This window comes from Lampetra planeri, chromosome 47 (assembly GCF_965212315.1).
Source record: "Lampetra planeri chromosome 47, kcLamPlan1.2.h2, whole genome shotgun sequence".
Classification (NCBI taxonomy): Eukaryota; Metazoa; Chordata; class Hyperoartia; order Petromyzontiformes; family Petromyzontidae; genus Lampetra; species Lampetra planeri.
In genome coordinates this window covers 793,285-817,697 of record NC_136153.1, presented here as the reverse complement: position 1 = coordinate 817,697, position 24,413 = coordinate 793,285, and the positions used below count along the sequence as shown (strand labels likewise).

Below are 24,413 nucleotides of genomic sequence, written 5' to 3'. Positions count from 1 at the left end.
GGGCACACGCCGACACAACGACTCAAGCCGCCGCCGCCGTGCGCGCGAGACAAACCGTACAACAATGCGCAGCCGATTACGCGCTCGAGCCGCGGGGTTGGGGGTCAGGGGCCCACCACCGCGCCGCACTTTACGCAAGTAACGAGCACACGCAAGCTCGCACAAAGCTAACAGCTTCACTGCGCACCGCGGTTTCGCACACGCGAGCGGGGCGCACGCCGACACGACGACTCGTCCCCTCCCGCACTCGCGCGTGCACGTCAACACAAGTATCGTACAAGGACGATTCTCCTCTCACACGGCTGCGTAGGCACGCCAACACACAAAAGTGCTCTCCCCGGGCGTTAACACACACACCTCCGTACCCGCACAATCGTACAGAGACCACGGCCTTTACGCATACAACGACCACACACCCGCAAATGCAGTGCACGCTAATACCACGTTCAAAAACACCCAACAACACGGTTTTGTTACTACGCTCGAGATTTTATTAGCCCTTGTTAACCCACCGAGCCACCCGTGTGTGTGTGCGGGCCAGCAAGGCGCTTCTAACCCACTCTCTGGTGGCGTGCAGCCCTATTCTATGCTGCGCTCTCTGTTAAACCGCTTTCCTACTCGTCCTTACCCCGAACTAACCCTCTCCTACGGATCCTACTCTCCGCTCTGAGGTGTTGTAAGGCGCGTAATACGATACCGTCTGTAGTTCTTGGTGACCTTGCGGCGCTCAGATCGTCCTGCAGACAATCTAGCGGCTCGCCCGATGACTCCCTCGTCGCTGACTCCGTGTCAAAACTCCAGAAGAAGAGACTTCCCTACTGCCCCTGCGTTTTCTTTTAAACTATTCACATCAAAGGCTAGGCGCCCCCGTCCCGACCGCCTTGGTCTCTCGACCAATCCTGAGCCTAGGATTTCCCGCTCTTTTGCGATCCCGCCGGCCTTTGACCTTTCGACCAATCAGTCGCCCCGGGTCCTGATCCCAGCTATCTGCCCTGCTGACCCGTGTTTGTGTTTGTATGCGTTTCTAACTGCGGGGCTCTCTGAGCTCGCCGTGGTCGTGCGATCTCAAATCCGCCCACGGCGCCGCAGTGTTACTTGGCCTGGGAAGGGTCCTGTCCAATTCCCTGGCCCTGAGAAACCGTGGGGTAACCCCCCGAGGGGGCCCTCGGGTGAAAACTCAGGGTAGGTGACCCGACCACGAGGCCCTACGTGGGTGCGGGTGCGTGCTTATGTGGGGGGGGTGATGGGGGGCAGTGCGGTGGTGGAAGCCGGGCGGCTCCCTGGCTCGGCAGAGCGGCCCCGTCGCTGTGGCACCACAGTTATGCCGCACCGGCGTACCGCCAATACTGTCCATTTCTCCTGGAGGAATCCGATGAGCTATGGAGCTCTTTTTTTCACAGGTGTCGAGTAGGCGTGGGTCAGCAATTCACAACGACAAACAATACACAAACTCGATAGTCTTGAGCAGTTTGCAGGAGGGTTCATCTTGGATGATTGACATGTTTTAGTCTATATATATATTTGTATGTGGCACGGATATTGAATTTGCGTACAAATCAACTGGGGCGGTGCCGCCGAGGCTCGGGGGTTTGAACCCAGTAGTCAGCCCTGGTTAATACCGTATGTTCGAACACCGAGCGCTCTTAACACAGCACGTTCAAACGTCGCGCACTCTCACGCCGCGTGCTCTAACCACCCAGTGGGCGTTTAATGCCATCATCGTTTTGCCCAAGTCACGGTTCCATGTTTTGCTAAATTAGAAAATCACTCGTTTAGAATGCCTGCACACAATGATAGAATCATTGCCCCTGCCACCCACCCGCTCTCACTGTCAAACGAATGCCCGATTGTCGGCCGAGGTGCTCAGTCAACTTGTGCCACACAGGGACATCTGCCATTGGGGGCGAGGTCCCCCCCCTCCTCTTTCAGATAAGATGCCAATCGCACGTGAAGGAGGCGGGGGGGCAGCTCCATCAAACACGAGGGTGGGGAACGGTGCACGTCGTGTGCTCCATGCGTGTGCACGATTCTTCCTCGTATTCAAAGCACCTCCTCGGGGCACGGGCAGCTGGCGAGATTGTTGGGGGGGGGCTGCTGCTGCAAGGAGGGTGCCGCGTGAAGATTGCCTTGGGCCCTGGCGAAAGAGAGAGGAAGACGCAGGAGAGGATTGAATACAGTTGCCACATTCTAACACCTGCCCCACTCGAACGCATGCCAATTGACGGGCTGTCCCGATCAAACCCGGGACAGGTGGTAACCCTGCGACGACGAGAACGGTCAAGTGGAGGTAAAAAAAACCTCTGTTATGGCACCGCTCTCGATTTGTATAATTCGATTCGATTCTAGATTTAGGAAACAGTACGATTCGCATGCTCCATGTATTCAATAGCGATGGGATAGGTAATCGATTCTAGTTTAATTAATCGTTTTGGAATCGGAAATCACGCGAAGCTCCGGCTTCCTGAATGAAGCTGTCAGGATAAGTGAGTGGTGCTCGGTGGCTCAGTGTGCGTTTCTCAGTCTGGTCCATTGAGTGGTCCTCAGGGTGGCTCAGTGAGGCTCAGTGAGTGGTACACGGGGTGGCTCTGAGTGGTGTTCAGGGTGGAGCTCGATGTGCTCATTGATTGGTGGTCGGTGTGGCTCATTGATTGGTGGTCGGTGTGGCTCAATGAGTGGCGCTCATTCACATCTCGATCTCCGACGAACTCCGTGCCAGTGACGCTGTATAATTGGCGAGTCGCAGCGCTCGCATCTGGGGCGGAGTGTGGTCTCGGTGGGCTGGGGGGCGATAGCGAGGGGGGGCGTAGAGCGAGAGGGGGGCGGAGAGGGGGGGGCGTAGAGCGAGGGGGGGGGGCGTAGAGCGAGGGGGGGGGCGTAGAGCGAGGGGGGGGGGCGTAGAGCGAGGGGGGGCGTAGAGCGAGAGGGGGGCGGGTACCAAGGGCATCTCCGAGCGGCGAGGTCAGGAGGGAGCTAAGAAGAGAGGAAGGAGGCAGCAGCAGCAGCTGGGATCGCTCTACCCCGGCGTGAGTGCACCGAGCCGGGGGGGAGAGCGAGGGGGGGCGTAGAGCTAGAGGGGAGAGGGGCGTAGAGGGGGGGGGGCGTAGAGGTAGAGGGGGGGGGGCGTAGAGCTAGAGGGGAGGGGGCGTAGAGCGAGAGGGGAGGGGGCGTAGAGCTAGAGGGGAGGGGGGCGTAGAGCGAGATGGGAGGGGGCGTAGAGCTAGACGGGGGGATGCGTAGAGCTAGAGGGGGGGGGCGTAGAGCTAGAGGGGGGCGTAGAGCTAGAGGGGGGGGGCGTAGAGCTAGAGGGGGGGGGCGTAGAGCTAGAGGGGGGGCGTAGAGCTAGAGGGGGGGGGGCGTAGAGCTAGAGGGGGGGGGCGTAGAGCTAGAGGGGGGGGGGGCGTAGAGCGAGAGGGGTGGGGCGTAGAGCTAGAGGGGAGGGGGCGTAGAGCTAGAGGGGGGCGTAGAGCGAGAGGGGGGGGCGTAGAGCTAGAGGGGAGGGGGCGTAGAGCTAGAGGGGGGGGGGCGTAGAGCGAGAGGGTGGGGGTAGAGCTAGAGGGGGGGGGGGGCGTAGAGCTAGAGGGGGGGCGTAGAGCGAGAGGGTGGGGGTAGAGCTAGAGGGGGGGGGGGCGTAGAGCTAGAGGGGGGGGGGCGTAGAGCTAGAGGGGGGGCGTAGAGCTAGAGGGGGGGGGGGCGTAGAGCGAGAGGGGGTGGGGCGTAGAGCTAGAGGGGAGGGGGCGTAGAGCTAGAGGGGGGCGTAGAGCGAGAGGGGGGAGGCGTAGAGCTAGAGGGGAGGGGGCGTAGAGCTAGAGGGGAGGGGGCGTAGAGCGAGAGGGTGGGGGTAGAGAGGGGGGGGGGCGTAGAGCGAGAGGGTGGGGGCGTAGAGCTAGAGGGGGGGGCGTAGAGCTAGAGGGGGGGGGGGCGTAGAGCTAGAGGGGGGGGGCGTAGAGCTAGAGGGGAGGGGGCGTAGAGCTAGAGGGGGGCGTAGAGCGAGAGGGGGGGGCGTAGAGCTAGAGGGGAGGGGGCGTAGAGCTAGAGGGGGGGGGGCGTAGAGCGAGAGGGTGGGGGTAGAGCTAGAGGGGGGGGGGGCGTAGAGCTAGAGGGGGGGCGTAGAGCGAGAGGGTGGGGGTAGAGCTAGAGGGGGGGGCGTAGAGCTAGAGGGGGGGGAGCGTAGAGCTAGAGGGGGGGGGCGTAGAGCTAGAGGGGGGGGGGCGTAGAGCTAGAGGGGGGGGCGTAGAGCGAGAGGGGGTGGGGCGTAGAGCTAGAGGGGAGGGGGCGTAGAGCTAGAGGGGGGCGTAGAGCGAGAGGGGGGGGGCGTAGAGCTAGAGGGGAGGGGGCGTAGAGCTAGAGGGGAGGGGGCGTAGAGCGAGAGGGTGGGGGTAGAGAGGGGGGGGGCGTAGAGCGAGAGGGTGGGGGTAGAGCTAGAGGGGGGGGGGGCGTAGAGCTAGAGGGGGGGCGTAGAGCGAGAGGGTGGGGGCGTAGAGCTAGAGGGGAGGGGGCGTAGAGCGAGAGGGTGGGGGTAGAGCTAGAGGGGGGGGGGCGTAGAGCTAGAGGGGGGGGCGTAGAGCGAGGGGGGGGGCGTAGAGCTAGAGGGGGGGGGCGTAGAGCTAGAGGGGGGGGGCGTAGAGCTAGAGGGGGGGGGGCGTAGAGGGGGGGGGGTGCGTAGAGCGATGGGGGGGGGGGTAGAGCGAGAGGGGGGGGCGTAGAGCGAGAGGGGGGCGGGTACCAAGGGCATCTCCGAGCGGAGAGGTCAGGAGGGAGCTGAGAGGAAGGAGACAGCGGCAGCAGCAGCAGCTGGGATCGCTCCACCCCGGCGTGAGTGCATCGAGCCGGGGGGGGATGCAGGCAGCAAGCGGGGGGCGTGCGGGTGGTGGCCAGGGTTGTTGATGGCTCTGCACAGGTCGACGTTGTCACCGCCGGCGCACCTGGGTCCGTCCCGTGACCTCCTTGCCGTCGGCGAACCTTTGACAACTTTGCGTGGCTTCAAGGTGCACCTAGCCTGGCACAATTGCCGCGGTGGTGACGTACCCGCCCGCTTAGTGTCGAACGGCGGCGGCGGCTGTTGTCGTTGTTGTTGTTTGTAACCCAGCTGGGAACAGAGTTGGGCGTTTTGGGGGAGGAGGAGGAGGCGTGATGTGTTGGGTGTGTGGCGTTTCGTGCAATGCGCCATGAATCCGGCTCCCTTAGTTGGATTCGCGCTCACGGCCAACACCGGTGACGATTAGCCGGATCGGTCCTGGGCCTTCTCTAGGTCGACTCAGCCTCAATCGAGTACCTGGTGCTGTGTGTAACATCGCCACTGGGGAGACAAAGGCGGTCGGGCGTGGTGCTGTCCACCCACCCCCTCGTGTGCCGTTCCAGCCTTCATAGGTGCTCGCTAACAGCACTTGCTGCTGTGGTTCTGCATAGCCCTGCGTGTCTCTGTGTCTCCTGCTGTGGTTCTGCATAGCCCTGCGTGTCCGTGTCCCCCCTCCCCGTAGACCCCGCCATGCACGTGATGGAGCGAGTGGCGCTGGCGCTTCTGTGGCTGCTGTCGCAGACGCTGCTGCTAGTGATGGCCGCGTGGCGCTGGCTGGGGCTGTCGGCGCCGCGCGTGCCGCTGCCGCCCCTCGACACGTCGCCGTCGTCGCCGCTGCTGCTGCCCGCCACGGAGCTGGCGGGACGCATCCGGCGACGTGAGGTGGGCCGGGCACTGTGATCCGGTGCCACCACGCGACCTACGCCTGCGTCGTGTTGGGGGCGGCGGGGTGGTGACACGCCTCGTGGCAAGAATCGCCTGGGTTTAGATTCCTGATTCGGTTGCGTTTCTGTGTGGAGGAGAGATTGTGTGTTCTCCCCCTGTCCTGTCCGGGTTTCCACTAAATTCTCCAGTCACCGACCATAGCTAGCAACAACTAAACACTGAAACTGGTATCGGCCAAAACATCCCAATGGAAAAGAAAAAAATCGCCCATTTGAAATGATGCGGGGCAGGACCCTCCCGAACATGAGCCTTAAGACTCGTTGAGGCTCCGCCGGGTGGTCAACGAGCGGAGCGGAACTCCCCCGCACGCACGAGCGCTGCCGGTGTCGTGTGTGGTGCAGGTGCGGTGCGTGGCGGTGCTGAACGCGTGCATCGACCGCATCCGCGCCATCAACCCCGTCGTCAACGCCGTGGTGGCCGACAGGTGAGGAGGAGGAGGAGGTCCGAGGACGGGCCTGGTGACAGAGTGCGGGCCCCATGAACCCCGCGCTCCCTTAGGCGGTGTCGCTCTCCAGTGTGGGATCACGTGACCCGTGGTCTGTGAATCGGGGGTGCAGAGGGCAGTGTGGGATCACGTGATTGGTGGTCTGTTAATCGGCGGTGCAGGGGGCAGTGTGGGATCACGTGATTGGTGACCTGTGAATCGGAGGTGCAGGGGGCAGTGTGGGATCACGTGACCCGTGGTCTGGCTCTGGTGACATTGATTGCTGTTGCGGAGCGATAAAGCAGTGGGAAATGAGTCATCAGTTATGTAATGTTGGCCACACTGTATAAATCAGAGACGTTCAGAGCGTTGCCGTAGTCATTGCTTCACACTCGTTTCTGTGGCAGAGCAAACGAGCGAGTCCGATTTAATCTGCCGGGGGTGTTTGGCAGGCGCACCTCTCCGGCTTCTAGATTGTGATGTACTTCGGGCACAGCGCTCCCTCTGGCTCCCCTCGCCCTCTCGAAAAAGCTGTCATTGCTACCAATTGCATCGGGATGCATCGCATCACAAAAATACACTTGGGTTGGTATTTGTGCTGTGGCCTAGGTGTGCATAGTAGTATTTAAAGCCTGAATGGGCTTTGTGGTGTTTTTCACTGTTGATGGATAGACCAGGTAAAAATGTGGCTCATCTGTAAAGAATGTACGCGACCCTATTATCCACCATTGGGCAGCCTTTCTTGGACCCGCATCAGATAGCTGAGATGCATCAACGAGACTCTCGCGGCTTGCTACGCTCCCTCCACTGGCTTCCCACCATGGCCAGCAGGGTCAGCTACACGATCTCCTGCTGCCTGTGGCATCGCCTCTACGTTAGGCTGTTTCCCCGTACCTCCGCTCTGCTGTAACCCTGCTGCACTACAGCTCATGATGGAGCTCTCCGCTCTACACCGAGGAGTACGGTCATGGTCACTGCCAGGCGTCGTTTCTCCGTGGTAGCCCCAGACGTCTGTAACGTGGCCATCATCATCATCGTCGTCGTCATCATCATCATTGTCATCCCACTCTTCCTCAAAGGCCCCACACCTCTTTCTCCTGGATTTCGATTGACACTGAAGTTGGCTCTGGGCCTTAGAGTCACGGTCATTCATCTCCATGAAATATTGTGCACGTAATAAATGGAATTGTATTATGATTAAAATGTCTGTGGACTTCTACTCTCGTTAAAGCCTCACACAAACACAACGCTTCCCCCGTGTGTCAGCGGGATTTTTCTTAATTTTACTTAAATATTTCCAGCACTGAATTCAGGAACTGGAAGAGGGGGAGTGTGGGTGTTCGTAAACTTTATGATATTTTCACGGTAAAACATTTCGGCCGTAGTTTTTTTTTACCTTGATCAAAGTTCACAGGCTACACGTAGCTGCCCTTCAATACCACATATCCTTAGATGCGTGTGGTCAGATTGAACCCTTCACTGGACTCTTAACACAAACGATTCAAGTGTTGTGACTAACAGATGCCAGACTCGGAGCCGACGAAGGTTCTTATAGGGCAGATACCAGTCCACAGATCGAGGAGACTCATTTAAGATCAGTTGTATTGTTTTTTGTGCAGGTGCCAATTTGCTGCTCTATTGCATTGATCACACTCCACTTTCAGAGCTCCTGGTTTGTTCATTGTGAGTTAGCAGAGCTGCGTGGCTGCCTTGCAGGGCTCTGCGGGTAGGTTCTCGTGGTTGCGCTGTCACGGCCCAGCTGTTAGGTGTTTCCCTGGCCCTGTACCGCATCTCGCTCTAAAGACCAAGTTGCCGAAGAAGCTCCCGGCGCTTGGGGGCGGAACGCCAAACAACCCGCCGGCGACACGGCCAGAAAATGCGTGGGGTGCGCGGAGAAGCTCGCCGAGGGCGTTTGTGTGAATTTAACAGCCACTCGTACGGCATCACCTTAAGAAGGCAAAGGAGCGGAACGTTGGTCCAGTCTCAGCGTTTTTGCAGCCGCAATGTCAGCGGCAGCCACCTTTGAGCCCCCGCTCACAGCTGATAAGCTTGGCTCGTGTGTCCCTTTGGACTCTCACCATTGTGCGGCAATACGAACTGAAGAACCCCCATATCCACCGTTCGTTTGTATCTTGTCACTTCGTGAAATTAACCCTCGCTATTTATGACGATCGATAGCAATTTGTGATTGTGCTACTTTGGGATTTTTGTTTCAAGAGACACCAAAATATCCTGAGACTGATGCGAAGTGCAGTATCGTGCAACTCTGTATGCGTGTCCCAGGTAGCGTTACAGCTCCCCGGGGGCACAGTCACCACGCTAAGAATCCCCGGCTTTAGTGGACTGACAGGGGCACTGAATGCCAGGGGGCAGCACAGTGGTGACACTCGCGCCTGGCAGCAAGTAGTGCCTGGCTTTGATTCCTGACCTGGGCGCCTTTCTTCGTATGTTTCCCCACTGTTCCGCATGGGTTTGCTCCGGGTTATCTGGTTTCCTCCCATAGATAATTAAAACCTGCAGTGTAACCGGTGTTGGCTAAACATCCCAATGCTCACAATCACCCACAAATGCTGAATTGGGATCAACACAGCAGCTGCATCAGCAACATCACCCCTCTACTGCAGAAAACTTATCAGGACCCTCCTGAGGCTATTCTTGGTAAACAAGCAGAATAATGAATGGTAATAAATCAAAACCAGAGTAGTCAAAGTGTCTCCCTTGTGAAACGAACATCGGCAGCCCCACCCTCAGTGAGGGTCCGGCTGACTCACCCCCCCTCACCCCCTCCCTCACCCCCTCATCACCCTCACGTGCCCCCTTCAGGTTTGTGGAGGCGTTGGCGGAGGCGGCGCGCTTGGACGAGAGACTCGCGTCCACCACGGGGGACGAGGAGAAGCTGGAGAAGGAGACGCCCTTGCTGGGGGTCCCCTTCACCGCCAAGGAGGCCTTCGCCATTCAAGGTAGGTGGCGCCATGGTAATGCTCGCGCCTCACAGCAAGACGGTCCTGGGTTTCACTCCCAACTCGGTCGCCTCTGCGTGGAGTCTGTACCTTCTGTCTCTCCCTCCGCATGCGTGGCTTTCCTCCGGGTTCTCCCGTTTGTACGTACGTATGTACGGTGAACTTCTTTTGCACTGTACGCAGCCAACCGTGCTAATTGGACGTGCGATTCCTCCCACGGCTAAACAAACACAGACTGTAACTGCTATGGGTCAAACATCCCTACGATAACAATGACAACGCTTGCTACTCAATTGGGATCGCACACGGCAATGTCGGCCCCTGCCGTACCTCGCCCCAATACTGCACGTGCCCAGCGGGTGAGTGAGCGGCTGGGCGGGTGAGCAGGCGGGCGGGTGAGTGAGCGGGTGGGCGGCTGGGCAAGCAAGTGGGCGAGCGAGCGGGTGGGTGAGCAGATGGGTGGGTGAGTGAACGAGCAGGCGGATTAGCAAGTAGGCAGGCGGGTGGGCTAGCGAGCGGTACCGTCGAAGCGCTGTGGTGGTAGCGCGGGTCAACGTTGTGCCCAGGCCTGCCCAATTCATCGGGGCTGCTCAGCAGGAATGGCGTGCGCAGCCAGCAGGACGCCGCGGCCGTGGCGGCGCTGCGCCGTGCCGGCGCCATCCCATTGGGCGTCACCAACTGCAGCGAGCTGTGCATGTGGTACGAGTCAAGCAACCTGGTGTACGGGCTCACGCGCAACCCCTACGATACGCGCCGCATTGTGGGCGGCAGTTCCGGTGAGGGCCCCTGCACCCCCCCCCAACCCTCTCACTTGTTCCGTGTGTGTTATGCCTGAAGATATAGAGAGGACCTTCATATATAATGCCTTCATATAGAGAGGACTGCAGAGCTTGGGAAATTGTTGGCACAGGCTCCTTGCCGCCGCCGTGTCTGTGTGTGGTTCCTCCTTGCGCCTCCGATTCGCTCGCGCTCTTCGAGAGCGAGCGAATTCTGTGCACGCTGCAAGTTGAACTTCTTTCGCACCATACCGTGCTCATCTGAGATGTGGGGGAAAGACAACAAACTAACCACAAAAAGCAGTGGTAGTCCTAGGGGCAGACAGGCCATGAGAATGTGGATCGTCCACCATTGGCTCAGGGCCACCGGCTGTGGTGAACGCCGCATCCCTGCCATCCCTGGGACAGCAAGGACGGTCATGGCGTCGTGCTGGCTGCATTAGGCCACGGCAAGGCCCTGTCCATGAGGGGCGGCCACTGCTGTGACGGCTCAACTCACCGCACTTGCTATTCATGGTGGAACAGGGCCAGTTTCCCAAATCTTCGCACCTCTGTCCACCCATCGGTATTATAGACGGCCTCACCATTTATACCACTGCAGGTCGCTTGCGGTAGAGTAGGATGTGGCTACCCAAATCTTCCGAGGCGTCTGGGCAGCGAGGATGAGAAGGCCAGATGCCCCATAGTGAGAGTAACTATTGAGCCCGCCCCTGGCGGAGGCCATTTGCGCGAGCGAACAATTGCAGGGCTAGCAGCTTTTTCCACACTCGAGTGCTGAGCTGGCGTGATACGCGGCGTTGCGTGGTGCATGCTGAGTGCTGAGCACGGCGTGCCAAGTGCTGTATTGTGCATGTTGGGTGTAGGAGGCGAGGGTGCCGTGCTGGCGGCCGCGGGCTGCGCCGTCGGCATCGGTTCGGACATCGGGGGCAGCATCCGCATGCCGGCCTTCTTCAACGGGATCTTTGGACACAAGCCCACGGCGGGTGAGCACGGCGTGGGTGCGGAGCCGCCCCCTCTCCGGTGTGCAGCGGATTTTGCTGGAGAATGGAGGTGGCCACCCTGTCACAGACCAAGAGCCATAGAGTACCCCCAAGTTCTGCAAAGAGCCAATAGTATATTTAATAATATATCAGACTACTTATACAAATTTAATTCATTATTCTTTGCTCCTGTGACATTCTACGTTACGCCCCTTCAATAGAGCCTCATGTGCTCCATGCGGCTTGGGAGCTGCATGCGTCTTGGTAGATGCCGGTTGGCCACCACTGCTTTAGACAATGTGGAACAATCTTGACTTAAAGCTTTCGTGACTGCAGGAATTCATATTCTTTGGGTCTTTCGGTAAAGTCACGTCGATAGGTTCAAAGAAAATAACAAAAACAAATGTCTTTGAACCTATCTACGTGACTTTATCGAAAGACCCAAACAACAACAATAATGTAAGGAGGCCCTTTGTCAATCCACCGCTGGATGAAGGCCTCCTCACGGCCGTGTCAGTCCTGGAGATTGTTTGATCAAACTTCGCCGTGCTGATCAGTGCCGGTTTTCTGATGGCGACAAAGAGTCAGGACAGGTTAAGATGTCGCTCACCTCTGACGTCGGACGTGGGTGGGAATCGAACTCGGGTCGCGGGCTTCATTGTGCGGTGCACGCATCGCTCACTCCCTCCTGGCCTGCGATGTCGCTACCCCTGGGTACTGTGCCGTGTGCCCGTCTACAGCAGGCTGGCACGTTAACATTGCGTGTCGAATAACAATGCCGGTCCTTGCCCATTCTTATCCGCTTCTCTCAAACGTGCGGTTTTACAGCTTTACAAGGGTGTCGGCGTGAGTTGGTTGGAACTACGAGTCTTAAAGGATGTCTCGTGAACGCGCGGTAATGGAGCGAGCGTCGCCTGATGACCCGGGGCAGGTTTAGGGATCATAGTCACCGTCAGCCCTCCCCGGCGGTCTCCGCTGCTCTCCCTGTTGTGACCCAAACTTAACTCCGTCACTCCGCTCAACAAGTTGCCCTCGCTGCTCAAACCGAGCGTGTTGCTGGTAACAGTTTCTGGCTGCGCTTCCCCTAGATTCGCCCGCGGGCAAGGGTTGGCGGATCACACGCGAGTGTTGCAAAACTCCCACATGGGCGTCAAGGAGGAGCCATGCCCTGGCTCGCCAGGAGAGGGCGGTATAGCAAAAATGTGGACCTCACCTGTCCCGTCCGTGTGGTACAGAGAAGGGGTTGTCAAACTCAATGGCACAGCAGGCTGGTTTGGATTCAAATGCAACCTCGCGTGGGCCACACAGTTGGGCCTATGAAAATGAAAGGCATAATACAATATTAATTTACTGATTCAAAATCCAAAAACGCGGGACAATAGAGTTAATTTAAAAAAATTGCATCAGGTGGTGCCATATCCCCCCATTTCAGTGTCCGGTTTGAGTTCAGGTTTTTATTTAGAGGTAGAAGCTTTAAAAAAAAATAATAAATAAGTTGTAAAAATTTAAATGCGTGGCAGGCCACAGAAAGGGGGCTTGGGGGGCCGGGTCTTGGGCACGGGCTGTGTATTTTACAGCCCTGGTATCGAGTGTTTATCCCTCGTACACATATATAGAAGACTGCAAAGCTTGGGCAATTGTGGGTAGCGCCAACTCACCGCATTGCTGCTGCTGCCTTCCCAGCTCGTCTGTGGTTCCTCCTCGCGTCTCTGAGTCGTCCTCTCCCTATGAGAGAGACCGGATACTGTGCGGCGCTATGTTACAAAAACATCATTATAATTAACAACAGCCAGCACGTCCTTTGGGCGTGACACTCCCTCCAGCCAGCCAGCCAACAAATCTTTTGTCTTGTCTAGTCTGAAGATGCTCGCCTCGGCGCATCGCACAGGAGGCCTCCCCGTGCCGCCCGTCTCCTTGGCGGCTCTCGGCCGACGCTGGCAGAGGAGCAGTGTTTGTTGTGAGTGTGTTGGCATCGGTGGGCGGTGCGGAGCGGCGGGCCCGCTGCTGACCCCCCACGGTCGTGCGCGAGTGCAGGGGTGGTGCCCAACGGGGGGCAGTTCCCCAACGCGTCAGGCTCGCAGGGTGAGCTCCTCGTCACGGGCCCCATGTGCCGCTACGCCCAGGACCTGCTGCCCGTGCTGCGCATCATGGCTGGGCCCAAGGCCTCTCTGTGAGTGCTGCCCCCCCCCCCCTCTTTCCACGTGGATCCTGAGCTCACATGCTGCTTGGGGTCATCCGGCCTTTCGTCCCACTTGTTGAAAGTGAACGATGGTTGATTCGTGAATTTTTTTTTTAGTTAGGCCACGTTTGGTCATTAAGAACCTCCGCTGCCCAACATTGGCTGAGAAAACCTACGTTTTAAAGTCAATAGTCATTGGCTTATATAAACAACTTTCCCTTGCTACAGGAGTGTGGAATGTACACCACTGATTCTGGGCTCTAAACTTAAATTATGATCGTGACCCCCATGGCTCACGAGTGCAGGGACATGCATTGACTCCCTCAATGGCACAGTCCAGCGGATTTGGTGCATTGCCGACAGAGTCGTTTGTGCACGCATCTGAGCAGCGTATTCCACGCGATAGCCATCGCCGCCACTGCTGCTCGGTGAACTACACCGGGCCCCGGGCTGCTGGGCCACACGGAGTTATGAGATGGCTGCATGGCCAGGGTGTGGGGGGGGTTTGTGGGCCCATCTGTGAGCACCGATAATGAACGTTATCCTCTTGTACCAGCAGATTCGCTCTCGGCACTCCCACGTGTAAAATGCCAAATAATGGGCATTGGTCCCATGTACCAAGAGAGAGTTGTAAGGCTCCGTGAGGCCTTCCTAGGTGAGTCGTGGACAGTGCCACGTGCTCTTTTGGGCATGCGGTCATTGTGAAGCGTCGCTACCTGCACTGCATCGGTGGCGGCTCCAGGAGGCACCGAACGTTATTTTATTCACATTTACCAGAGAGAACACATTGGTTTATTTTATTCTTGGAGGACCCTAACCTTGAAATGTCAGGAATGCCCCTCCACCCCCCTGTGTACTGCCTGTGTACCGTCTCTGTGCCATGCTGTGCCGCGCAGCCTGAAGCTGGAGGAGGAGGTGGATTTGCGGCGGCTACGGTTTTTCTCGATGGAACACGACGGAGGCTCCCCATATGTGGAACGCGTCCATGCCGAGCTTATTGCCGCACAGAGACGGGTGAGCGAGTGAGTGAGCGAGTGAGTGAGTAAGAGGTCAAAGTGGAAGTGCTGCCATGTGTGGGGCCACGCCAGTCGCATTTGCAGCTCTGAGCCAGCCGTGAGAATTCCACATGGCTTTTAAGCAGGGCTAATATCTTCAATAGGATGCTCACTGTTGACTTCCTACAAAATAGTCCAGATTTTATGGCTATAGAGACTTTATTGGTCGAGTCACTTCCCGACCAGGGTTTTAAATCATAACCAACTGAGTTGACGCTCTTCCACGGTGCCACCCAGCTGTGCGTCTTTAAATATGACGGTCGCACTGTGGGTCCTCTGCTGCACGTCGCTGTGTGTCGCTGAGCGTGTGCGACCCGCCGTAGTGGAGTGGTTGGTGCACTGCGCTATGACCATTACAAATGAGTACATGGTGCAGTGTCTAAACATCAGCACTGGAGAGACAAAGGTGGCCGATCGTGGCCAGCCAACCCTCCTGTGTCGTGCCGGCTTCCGTAGGTGCTCACTCAACAGCACTTGTCCCGACACTTTGTTAAGGCTACACGGGGGATCTTTGTCTTTGCGGCCCGCGTGCAGGTGGTCGTTCACCTGCAAGAGCGGCTCGGCGTGCAAGTGCAGAGCCTGGCCCTGGACAAGTTCAAGTTCTCCTTTCAGATCTGGTCGGCCACGATGTCTCTGCCTGGCAAAGATGGGAAGGTGCGGGCGGTGCCAGAGGAGCCACCGGGAGGCACCGGCTCTCCCGGCGGTGGCCAAGATGAGCACTGCGATGCGGGCGAGGATTTTTCCAGACAGCGTCGTTCGTGATGTGAAGCTGGTCACCAGCGTATGTGTGAGCGGTAGCGTAACAGTTACAAAACCTGGCGACCCGAGTTCAATTTCCACTCACGGCCAACACCAGTGATGATTTTCTGAACCGGTCCTGGGCCCCTTCCCTTGGCCGACTTCGTCTAAATGAGCACCTGGTGCGGTGTGTAAACATTGCCACTGGGAAGACAAAGGCGACCGGGCTTGGTGCTGGCCTTCATAGGTGCTCGCTAACAGCACTTGCCCCAAAAGTCTGTTAACGCTATACGTGAGGGGTCTTTGTTTGCCTGCGTGTGTGTGGGTGGTGTAGTGTGGGCAGCGATAGCGCGCTGCATTACAAACGCGGCGACCCGAGTTCGGTTCCCGCTCACGAATATCCGAACCAGTCCTGAGTGCCTCCCCTAGTTCGACTCAGCCTTAAATGAATAACTGGTATGCAATGTGTAATAAACATCAGCACGAGGAAGAGAAAGGCAGCTGGGCGTGGTTTTGGCCACCCACCCCTTTGTATGCCGTGCCGACCGTCATAGGCGGTCACTAACAGCACTTGTCCCCAAAGCATATTGTCTTTGTTGCCGCGTGTCGAGCGAGAGGCGCATGTGGCTGTGTTGCAGCCGGCTCAGTCGTTTGCGGAGCTGATGGGAGACCGCGGCCCCGCCGTCTCGCCCCGCTGGGAGCTCCTCAAGTGGCCCCTCGGCCTCTCCAGGCACACGCTGCCCGCCATCGGTCAGTCGCCGCCGCCACCACCGCTACACCGCGCTGCCGCTTGTGGAAACGCAGCACCTCTCACTACGTTTACATTCTTGGCTTCACGGTTACATGGCCGCCTCTGAGCTGGCATGGTGAGGGTCTTGTCGATTCTGCCTCTGCGGTTACCCTGGACCGTCGCCGCGGCATCGCGTCTGTCAATTCCTGGGTTTGGCACCAAGGTCGCCGCCATGTGTTTTCGTGTCAAACGTCCTCGCCGTTTTTCGTGGGCGGACACCACTGGGGTGCCCCGGTGGCGAGATGTTAACTCCCTCACCTGGTATGGAGGAGGTCATGAGTTCAATAGCGACCCTGACGCATGTATATTTGGAGTTTGCGTGGTCACGTGGATTTTTCTCCGGATCCTCCGGTTCTTCCCTCCGCATTTAGAATCAACATCACGCGTTTATAGTATTGGGCTGATATGAATGTCTACATTATAAGCCACTTTGTTGAGCTATCATTTGTGGCCAGATCACTCTGAAAAAGAGCAATATAGTAGCTCAGTGTGCCTTACCTGGTAGTTTAGTTTTTAGATTTTTAGTCGCGTTATTGGGAACGATGGGCCCTGTTGACTTGGCCTCTGCGGTTACCCTAGACCGCTCGACTTGCGGACGTGAGTGTGTCGCGCGGCACCGGTATGAGGGCGCCAGTGGGGCAGGAAAACACGAGACAGTGCGCGCATGAGGAATGCTGTTGGGCAGCAACATACACCTGCACGACTTTTACGATAAAACTCCCGATGCAACCCGGACCGTGAGCGAGATGGCTTTTTGCGTGCTCGTAGCATGCCGTTCTTTCTCTCGTAGTGAAACAAGACCTTCTCGCTGTTTTGCCTGTTCACCCAATTGACCTCATACGCATGTTGTCACAATCGGTTATTCGGTTTAAACATTTCAGAATGGCACTGACTTTACTTCTCATTTCCAGTCCGACACCCAAGCTTCCGAGTGCTTTTTGTCATCCCTGTCCATTATTATATCGGTTCTCAACCTTTCCGTTGGACCGAGGCCGCATTTAGGTCTCACCGACTGTCATCGTAGAAAACTATGTTGTACAGCTACAGCGCGGCTTGCGACTCTGCTGCTAGCTGAAGCCAGATGAGGCTTGGGTCATGGGGGAGGAGGCAGCGGAGTATGCGCTGACTTGTGGCCCTGGCGCAGAAGCAGGTTCTCTTCTTCCGTCGACCACGGGGCATGGTGGTGTTCTATGCATCGTGAAATTAATTTGCCATTGCGGTAAAACCTTCCCAAACCGGACTCGATCAAGATAAATACGTGCCGCCCCTGTGCTGCCCCCGCAGGCCTGGGCCTCATGGAGAGCCTGGCTAACCTGAACCCCAAGGCGGCGGCGGGGTTCGTGCGCCTGGGTGGGGAGCTGCGTGCGGAGTTGAGCGCGCTGCTGGGCGACGACGGTGTGCTGCTCTACCCATCTCACCCGCGCCCCGCACCCTTCCACAACGAGCCCATCCTCACGCCCTTCAACTTCGCGTACACGGGTGAGCGCCCGCGGGTTCGCCCGCGACGACGCCCGCGACGACCGGTGCCGTAGTTCACGCCACGGCGAGGGTAGCCATGTGGCGAGTCGACCCGCCTGATGCCCAGCCAGCGATGCCACAAGCCATCGAGATCAGGACCAATGAAATCGGCTTGAGGTGGATTGTTATGTCGCTGCAGCATGATAGATGGCACGAGCTTGGGAAAACGTTGATCTAGCAGTGGATTACAGGGATGACGATGATGAACTCAATTCAGAAATCGAAAATGTTTTGTCTTGTTCATACCGTGCCATTTCTGTTCCTCGTTTTTTGGTTACATTCAACGCGTTCGCCTGAATATTGCTTGAGTGTAACATTTGTGTGCAGTTTTTGTAACCCGTAAACAACTGATCCTCACGTGCACGGTTCAATACTTTGTCAGAGCTGCTGCTTGCGCTGAGCGTTGCTCACCGGTACATCGTTGGCTGTGCGCAGATGCCGGGTCAGCCCTCATTTGCCGAGCAATCGCTGCTCACTTCGCTTCCTCTCGGAAAGTACGAAATTGTTGAACCTTTTGATATTGATTCCCAAATTCCTGACGCGTGGTCTGCCTGCGGCCCACCTGCCCCGCAGGCATATTCAACGTGCTGGGGCTGCCCGTGACGCAGTGTCCCCTGGGCCTGGGTCAAGATCGCGTCCCACTGGGCATACAGGTGGTGGGCAATCATCGGCAGGACCGGCTGACGCTCGCCGTGGCACGTGAGCTGGAGAGGGGCTTTGGGGGTTGGGTCAACCCCGACCGCGACCCCGGGGCCAACTGAAGGCGGTGTGCGGGCGAGAGGATGCCCCATCTGCCTCATCGCTGCGTGGGCTAGATGCACCCCACGAGATGGGTTACGCTAAACGGTGCAACTCTTAATTCGGTGCAACTGTTGCCTCCAGCGGGGTGTTGAAGCTTCATGTGCGCTAATCAACTTGCGCTCATCGGCATGGCCGACCAAACGTCGGACCGCCAAGACCCCCGAGGAGAGCCTCAGCCGGGTGAGTCTCAGACTCCATTCAGGAGGGTGCTGCCAATGTATCACAGTCGGGGGGAATGCTGCTGCTATCGGTGATTCTCATTGGGTAATTTGTTTCAGCATCGGGATGTGTTTTGGCCAGAACAGCTACATTGTATGTGTGTGTGTTTAGCTATGGTAGGACACTGCAGAACCCGTAGGAAACCCACGCAGAACGGGGAGAACACACAAACACAGAAAGGTAGGAATCAATGCCAAGATTGTGACTAGCAATAGGGCACTTTGTACGTTATGTGTCCGTTAATGTGCCCTAGCGAGTCGCGGAGTGGTGCTGCCACACACACATGAATGACATTCTTAGGTGAGGTCGGTCCCAGTCCCGCACTACCACTGGATTCGTGCGTTATCCACCCCGTTGCGTCTGCATCTTGAACCCACCGTTCCTTGTGGAGCCGGCGTGCGGTAGGGACGCCGCTGTCTGATGTCGTCGGTCCCGCGGCTGCACCGAGACGCTGCTCTGAACCTTCACGCCGAGCCATCAGATTTCCTAACGGGGCTCGGTGGTTCATGGGGGTGCGATGGACGATGCGTCGGTTCCTCGATTGCGGTCGATTGCTAACGCTCCTGATGCGTGCGTGGGGTTGCACGTGCGCATAATTCGACCGTGTGCATGTCTCAAGTGTCGTGGGGTTTGCCTGACCCCTGCCGCCGCTACTGTTTATCTACTTTTAAAAAAAAATTACTTCGTGAAACCAGTTTTCTTAAAAAAAGTTTGATTTCATTATATCCTCTGCCGTTTAGTGGAACGTGCACTCACTGCAAACGCCACGGACAAAGCGATCAACGTGGGAGACAATTAGCGGCACAATCTCGGGAAACTCCCAATCACCTCTGGCCATTATGACGACAGACAGAGCATGGCCCCAGAGCTGTACATTCCTCCTCTGCTCCCCCCTTGCGGCATGGATTGGAGGCTCCCCGCTGCCTGTGTTTGGGCTCCGCGAGAGCGCCGTGTGTGGGAACGTGGAAACTACGTTGGCATTAGCTGGGTAAATTTGACTGCACTGGAAACAGCAAGGCAAGAAGCCTTCCTTCACAGAGACGTAGATATATCGAGATATAGATATCACTGCTGAAGCAATACGTGAGACTGTATAATTATTGAAATGGAGATTAAATCCAAAATGCTGCTACGTAAAGGAGATGCGTTTGATATGGATGCTATGGCGTTGTAACGCAGGAGTTGGCGGTGAGGTATCGTAATTGGCGTGATGCCGGCGAGCGCCCTCTGTGTGTGTCGTGATGGCTTGTGACGTGATATGCTGTGTAACATGATACCCGCAGTAGTAAATAATTCAACATAAAAAAAATCTGCCGTGCCTCCTTGTGTATGAATGTTGAAATGTATCCACATGGTACGTTAGCCAACCGCGCTAATCTCCCTGCTTTGAGCGCTGGCGGCCGTCGGCGCTGTTGCGGTGAATGTTAGGGGTGGCTTCTTTCTGCAATGCTCACTCCCTTGTGTGCTACGATCACTCCACTTACAGAGCTATACACACTTGTGGATGGTCCCGAGTCTCTGTATGATTAGGCATTGGGTTTATGGTTCGGGTTTAGAGGTAGGGTTTTGCATTATTGACTAGGGTTAAGGGTTAGGGTTGATCAGTTATATCTGTAATGACCACTGTTCACCAACACGCGATGACGGGTAAACACCGCTCCCTCCTTCATCCACAGCTCTCTCCTCTCTCATCCCTCCTCTGATGTGTCCCCTCTTATCCCCACGGTCCTCTCTCCCATTCTTTCCCCTCATCCCTGTCACCTCTTCTCCAGCCACCAGTCACAAATTGTCACACCGTTGGGTTGCCCCCCCCCCCCCCCCGGTCAAGTCGAGGAAGGGATTGACGTCAGCGTTTAGGAGGTAGGGAATGGCGATACTGTGGGGACCGTGATGGAGGAGCGTCACCCCCCCCCCCCCCCAGGGCGAGGAAGCCTGGCCTCGGGTTTCATGGAGACACAGCACAGCCCCAACATAATAACATCACTTCATCACATCCCTTTACCGGCAATCAGGGCTGTTCTTATCCAATAGGCACAGTAGGCACTGATCATTTTTTTGTTTGTATGATGACACATGTAACCAAAATATCTTCTTAAATAAATATATTTTTATTTTAAAATAATGATAAATATATTTAAGGTAATACCGATCGTCTTTACACTCAGATCTGCTGCTGTCGCTTCTCCTAACGCTAAAGGATTCTTGTTTAAGGCCAGCCTAGCTCTAATCTCAGAAGGAATAAGGCTGCTCCGATTTGAACTTGATCATTTACACAAGACTCTCTTACAATCACATTTAGCATTAACAGACAAAATGTCCACATCTGATTGGGACCATGTAGATAACATAACTGTTTTTTCAGCTGCTTCAATATCAACCAAAAGTAGAGTTAACCTGATTGCCAAATTCAACCTCCTGTCAAAAAAGAAACCCGAACCACACTTGGAAAAGTTAGATGTTAACAAGATTGTTATCAATCACAGTAACAGCCCAATTTCTGACAGCCTAAAATCGGTACTAGCTAAGGGGTTGAATTTAGCAGTCACCCCCAAACACATCCCAGTGGATGACATTGCCCAGGTCGACGTAGCCTTCAAAGGTCTGGGACACATCCCAGGCAGACGTTGCAAGATCTGAAATCGCTGTTATCCTCAAGAATGCTAAGAAACCCATTAGCAACATTAGCAAGGACGAGCGTTTTGAACTCGCTCAATTCAAGAAGAGATTATATTGTCATCCTCTCAGCCGACAAGGGCAATGCCACTGGCATCATGGGTAAAACCACATACAACAACAAAATTCAGGACCTTCTTCATGATGGCTGCTATACCAAAATTAATAGAGACCCTACCAATAGCCTGGTTACTAAAACCAACAAAATCATCACTAATTCGGCTTCCCTAATCGAACCCACCAAACAGCTCTCTCTAAAACAGTCAGCTGCTAGACCACCCAGATGTTACGGCCTTCCAACAATCCATAAAGAGGGCACTCCACTCTGTCCTATCGTCTCCACCATTAACTCACCCACTTACAGACTGGCACGATTTCTGTCTGAGACTCTGCTTCCCGTCACGGGCAAGACCGCCTCAGCTGTACTTAATTCGGCCCACTTGGTTTCACTAATCAAGGATATATCACTATCCCCGGAGGATTTGATTGTCAGTTTAGATATAGTCTCCCTCTTCACCAAGGTATCCATACCTGATACTATTGCAATCATTGAAGACCTGGTCTAACAGGGACTGAATCCTGATGTACCTTCGTTGGTAAGGCACTGCCTTACCAACACTTACTTCACCTGTAATGGTACTTTCTACAAACAGAATGAAGGTACCCCAATGGGCTCTCCCCTATCACCAGTGATAGCGAATGTTTTCATGGATAAATTTGAGACAGATGCCATCCAGACATCCACCCGACGTCCTTCCTTGTGGAAGAGATACGTGGATGACACGTGCGTCATCTGGCCACATGGCCTGCCGGCACTATACCAATTTCTCAACCACATCAATTTTATACACCCATCTATCAAATTCACCATGGAAGTGGAAATGACAAGCTATCATTCCTGGATGTTTTGATAAAGAGACCTGATGGCTCGTTGGGACACTGTCTATAAGAAAGCCACCCACGCGGATTCCTATCTAAAGCCTGACTCCCACCACCATCCAGCCCAGAAGAATTCCCTCATCAAAACACTACACCATAGGGCTCGTTGCATCTCCGACCAGCACCACCTAGCCAGTGAGCTTGAACACGTATGCCAGGCTCTCAGGAGTAATGGATATTCTGACCGCACATTCCGCAAAGCTGCATCCCCAAACATGGGTAGAGATCCATCTGAGGACCCAATCAAAACCATCACCTTGCCATACATAGCAGGGGTCACCAAAAGAATTTCCAAAATCTTGAACAAACACAAGATACAAGTTCGGTTCAATACAGTACACAAAATCCGTGATTTGATCCCATCGGTGAAGGATGCGATTCTGGACATGCAATGTCCTGGTGTCTATAAGCTGAGTTGTGTCTGCAGCAGCAGTTACATTGGTGAAACGAAGCGACATGTCTCAGACCGGGTTCGCGAACACAAAGCGGATTTGAAACACGGAAGAACCAACACCTTGGCGGTGGCGGATCATTGTTTCAACGCTGTGGGCACACATGACATTGTTTTTTCCGAGACCAAGATGATCTGCAAACCCTCGGGCTACCATCAGAGATTTGTTCATGAAGCCATCGAGATATTCAAACACAGACAAAACTTTAATCGAGAAGATGGATTCAGATTGAGCAATCGTTGGAAGGACGTAATAAACCACGTCAAGTTTTAACTGCTGTGATTCTCACTCTTCCACCCATGCTGTTTTCGTTTACTAATTCAAGCTCATGGACATGCTAATTTCTCCAGCCCCCACCCGTCCCTGCACGCCACAAAATTCCCCCCCCCTCCCGTGCCTATATAAAGCCATAACAGCAAATCAGTCTTTCTCACCTGACGACGGACGCTTGTGTTGTGACCGAAACGTCGTGTTGTTTTATTAGTTTTTCTAACTATGTAACTTTACCAAAAGAACCAGAGGATGGATTCCTGCAGTCACGAAAGCTTCAAATGAAGATTGAAATATATTTATATCACAAGTATATGCACAGTGTAGATACAAAAATGCAGGATCCTGTCATTGTAAGTGTTTTTTTTTCATAAGGTGAAAGAGATTAACACTGGAGATAAACGTCTCGAAATGTTTTCATTGCAAAATTAGCAACAACATTTCGCACAGTCTCATTCTCAATAGAAAGTAACAGTGCAAGGAAAAACAAGTCAGCATTGTTTTTCTCTGGTTGATCGGAGACATATTTTTTTTTATCAGCTTTAGCTTGGAAAAATAACCCTCCCTTTCACAATTGATTCCCAAGATGGCAAGATACAGAGCAATGTAACATTCTGAAAGCTGCTGATCAGCTTGTTAGATATATGGGCTTTGAGCATATCTGCCAATGTTTTTTTCCCCCTGCATACCAATGCAGGAAAAACAGGAATTAATCAGTGAATGATGTTCGAGATCTACTGGATATGCAGCAACTAATGCTTTGACCCGCACAACAATTTCTTCTGTGGACAGTGATCTATATACAAGGAAACTGAATCTCAATGTGATTACACTACAGTTAGCCAGATGAGAGTCTCAGGCTCCATATAAAATGAACCTCACCAAGAGTACAGCAGAATGCACTGGTGAGTACAGTCACGTGTTATAATAGATTATAAAGTTCTGTTTACAATCTGCATTTTTATTAGCGATTTTACAAATAACCCAATGAAGCCATCATATATTGCTCATACATAAGAAATAACATTGTCGGGAACACATCCCCATTTCTACAATGGTAAAATGCATCATGAGCGCAAAGCAAGGATGGTTTGTACTGAGTGCACTGCAATCCGTAGCGATGCTTTTAACAGATGTCACAACGACAGCCAAAATTAATAGCATAATAATTATTACATTTTATAATACAAAAAACAATCACAGTTTGACACAAAACAGAAACATGTGGAAGGATCCATTCGGTGGGGTGAGCATTGATTAGATAAATTTCTCCTCCGGAATCTTCCCTCCATTCTGACGATGGGAATGACGATTGCCGACCGTGGTTTTGGTAGATCCGCACCGGAGCAGGAGCCACAACCAAACCCGGAGCAGCGATGCTGATGAGGGAAGGAGGAGGGGCAGAGTAGAAGGAGAGACAAGCGGCGTCATGAGCGACGCTCGCCAAATCTGAACACGCCCGTCCAGTTGTGACCCCGCGTGTCGGTCAGCAGTGTGGGCGGCACGGTACTCGCATTGAGATGTTCTGCTCCAGGCATCTGTGAGGGTGAGCGTGCACAGGAGGCAAACAGAGCGTTAGCGCCGGGTTTCTACAGCCCATGGCACCGTACGTGCGTGCGTGTGCGTTCGTGCGTGTGGCCGTAGTGCAGTCCCACGTGCTCTCGCCAACCTTTGCAACCACTACGGTGTCATCTTGGATATCTCTGAGAACGACTTGACAAGGTGAGCATCGTGTGCGTGGAGCTGCTGGACGGTGGTGATGTGTTTGCGGCAAGTGCAGGGGGGATCTCACTTGAATGAGCTTGGCGGATGAACAGCCGCTTGCTCACGACAGATGGCCTGCCAGGTAGGAACACAAGCAGGTCAATAATAATAGCACGTTACTTATTTATCCAGCAA

The 24,413-nt window shown here is 54.9% G+C and overlaps 2 protein-coding genes across 7 annotated transcripts in view; one reads left to right on the top strand and one right to left on the bottom strand.

The window, feature by feature from the left end:
- The first annotated feature begins 2,394 nt into the window (after positions 1 to 2,394).
- Positions 2,395 to 19,489, top strand: FAAH2 (fatty acid amide hydrolase 2). 4 transcript variants are annotated; one of them, XM_078615394.1, is made up of 12 exons: positions 2,395 to 2,483; positions 5,478 to 5,677; positions 6,082 to 6,164; positions 8,988 to 9,124; positions 9,691 to 9,900; positions 10,764 to 10,883; positions 12,915 to 13,050; positions 13,956 to 14,073; positions 14,649 to 14,768; positions 15,491 to 15,602; positions 16,927 to 17,121; positions 17,734 to 19,489. In XM_078615394.1, exons 2-12 carry the CDS (start codon positions 5,486 to 5,488, stop codon positions 17,919 to 17,921), a joined length of 1,611 nt encoding a protein of 536 aa, XP_078471520.1. In that variant the 5' UTR covers positions 2,395 to 2,483; positions 5,478 to 5,485; the 3' UTR covers positions 17,922 to 19,489. The 4 variants fall into 4 exon arrangements, with proteins under 4 accessions (XP_078471520.1, XP_078471519.1, XP_078471523.1 ...); XM_078615393.1 differs by having other exon boundaries at positions 2,473 to 2,563; XM_078615397.1 differs by lacking the exon at positions 2,395 to 2,483 and adding an exon at positions 3,008 to 3,023.
- Positions 19,490 to 22,796: 3,307 nt separating this feature from the next.
- LOC144733473 (uncharacterized) overlaps positions 22,797 to 24,413 on the bottom strand; it is a 44,873-nt gene continuing 43,256 nt past the window's right edge. For 2 of the 3 annotated variants that reach the window (XR_013588363.1, XM_078615391.1), the window contains 2 exons: positions 24,307 to 24,353; positions 22,797 to 23,893 (listed from right to left, as the gene is read on the bottom strand). The gene's annotated coding sequence lies outside the window, so the exon portion shown is untranslated. Of the gene's footprint in view, positions 23,894 to 24,183; positions 24,354 to 24,413 lie in introns of all 3 variants that reach the window. The other variant, XM_078615392.1, reaches the window with a different exon arrangement.

Excerpts from the sequence above, each read along its gene's own strand:
- FAAH2 (XM_078615394.1), top strand. The coding sequence starts at position 5,486 with ATGCACGTGATGGAGCGAGTGGCGCTGGCGCTTCTGTGGCTGCTGTCG. Across the intron at positions 5,678-6,081 it reads GACGCATCCGGCGACGTGAG|GTGCGGTGCGTGGCGGTGCT; the intron begins GTGGGCCGGGCA and ends TGTGTGGTGCAG. Across the intron at positions 10,884-12,914 it reads TGGACACAAGCCCACGGCGG|GGGTGGTGCCCAACGGGGGG; the intron begins GTGAGCACGGCG and ends GCGCGAGTGCAG.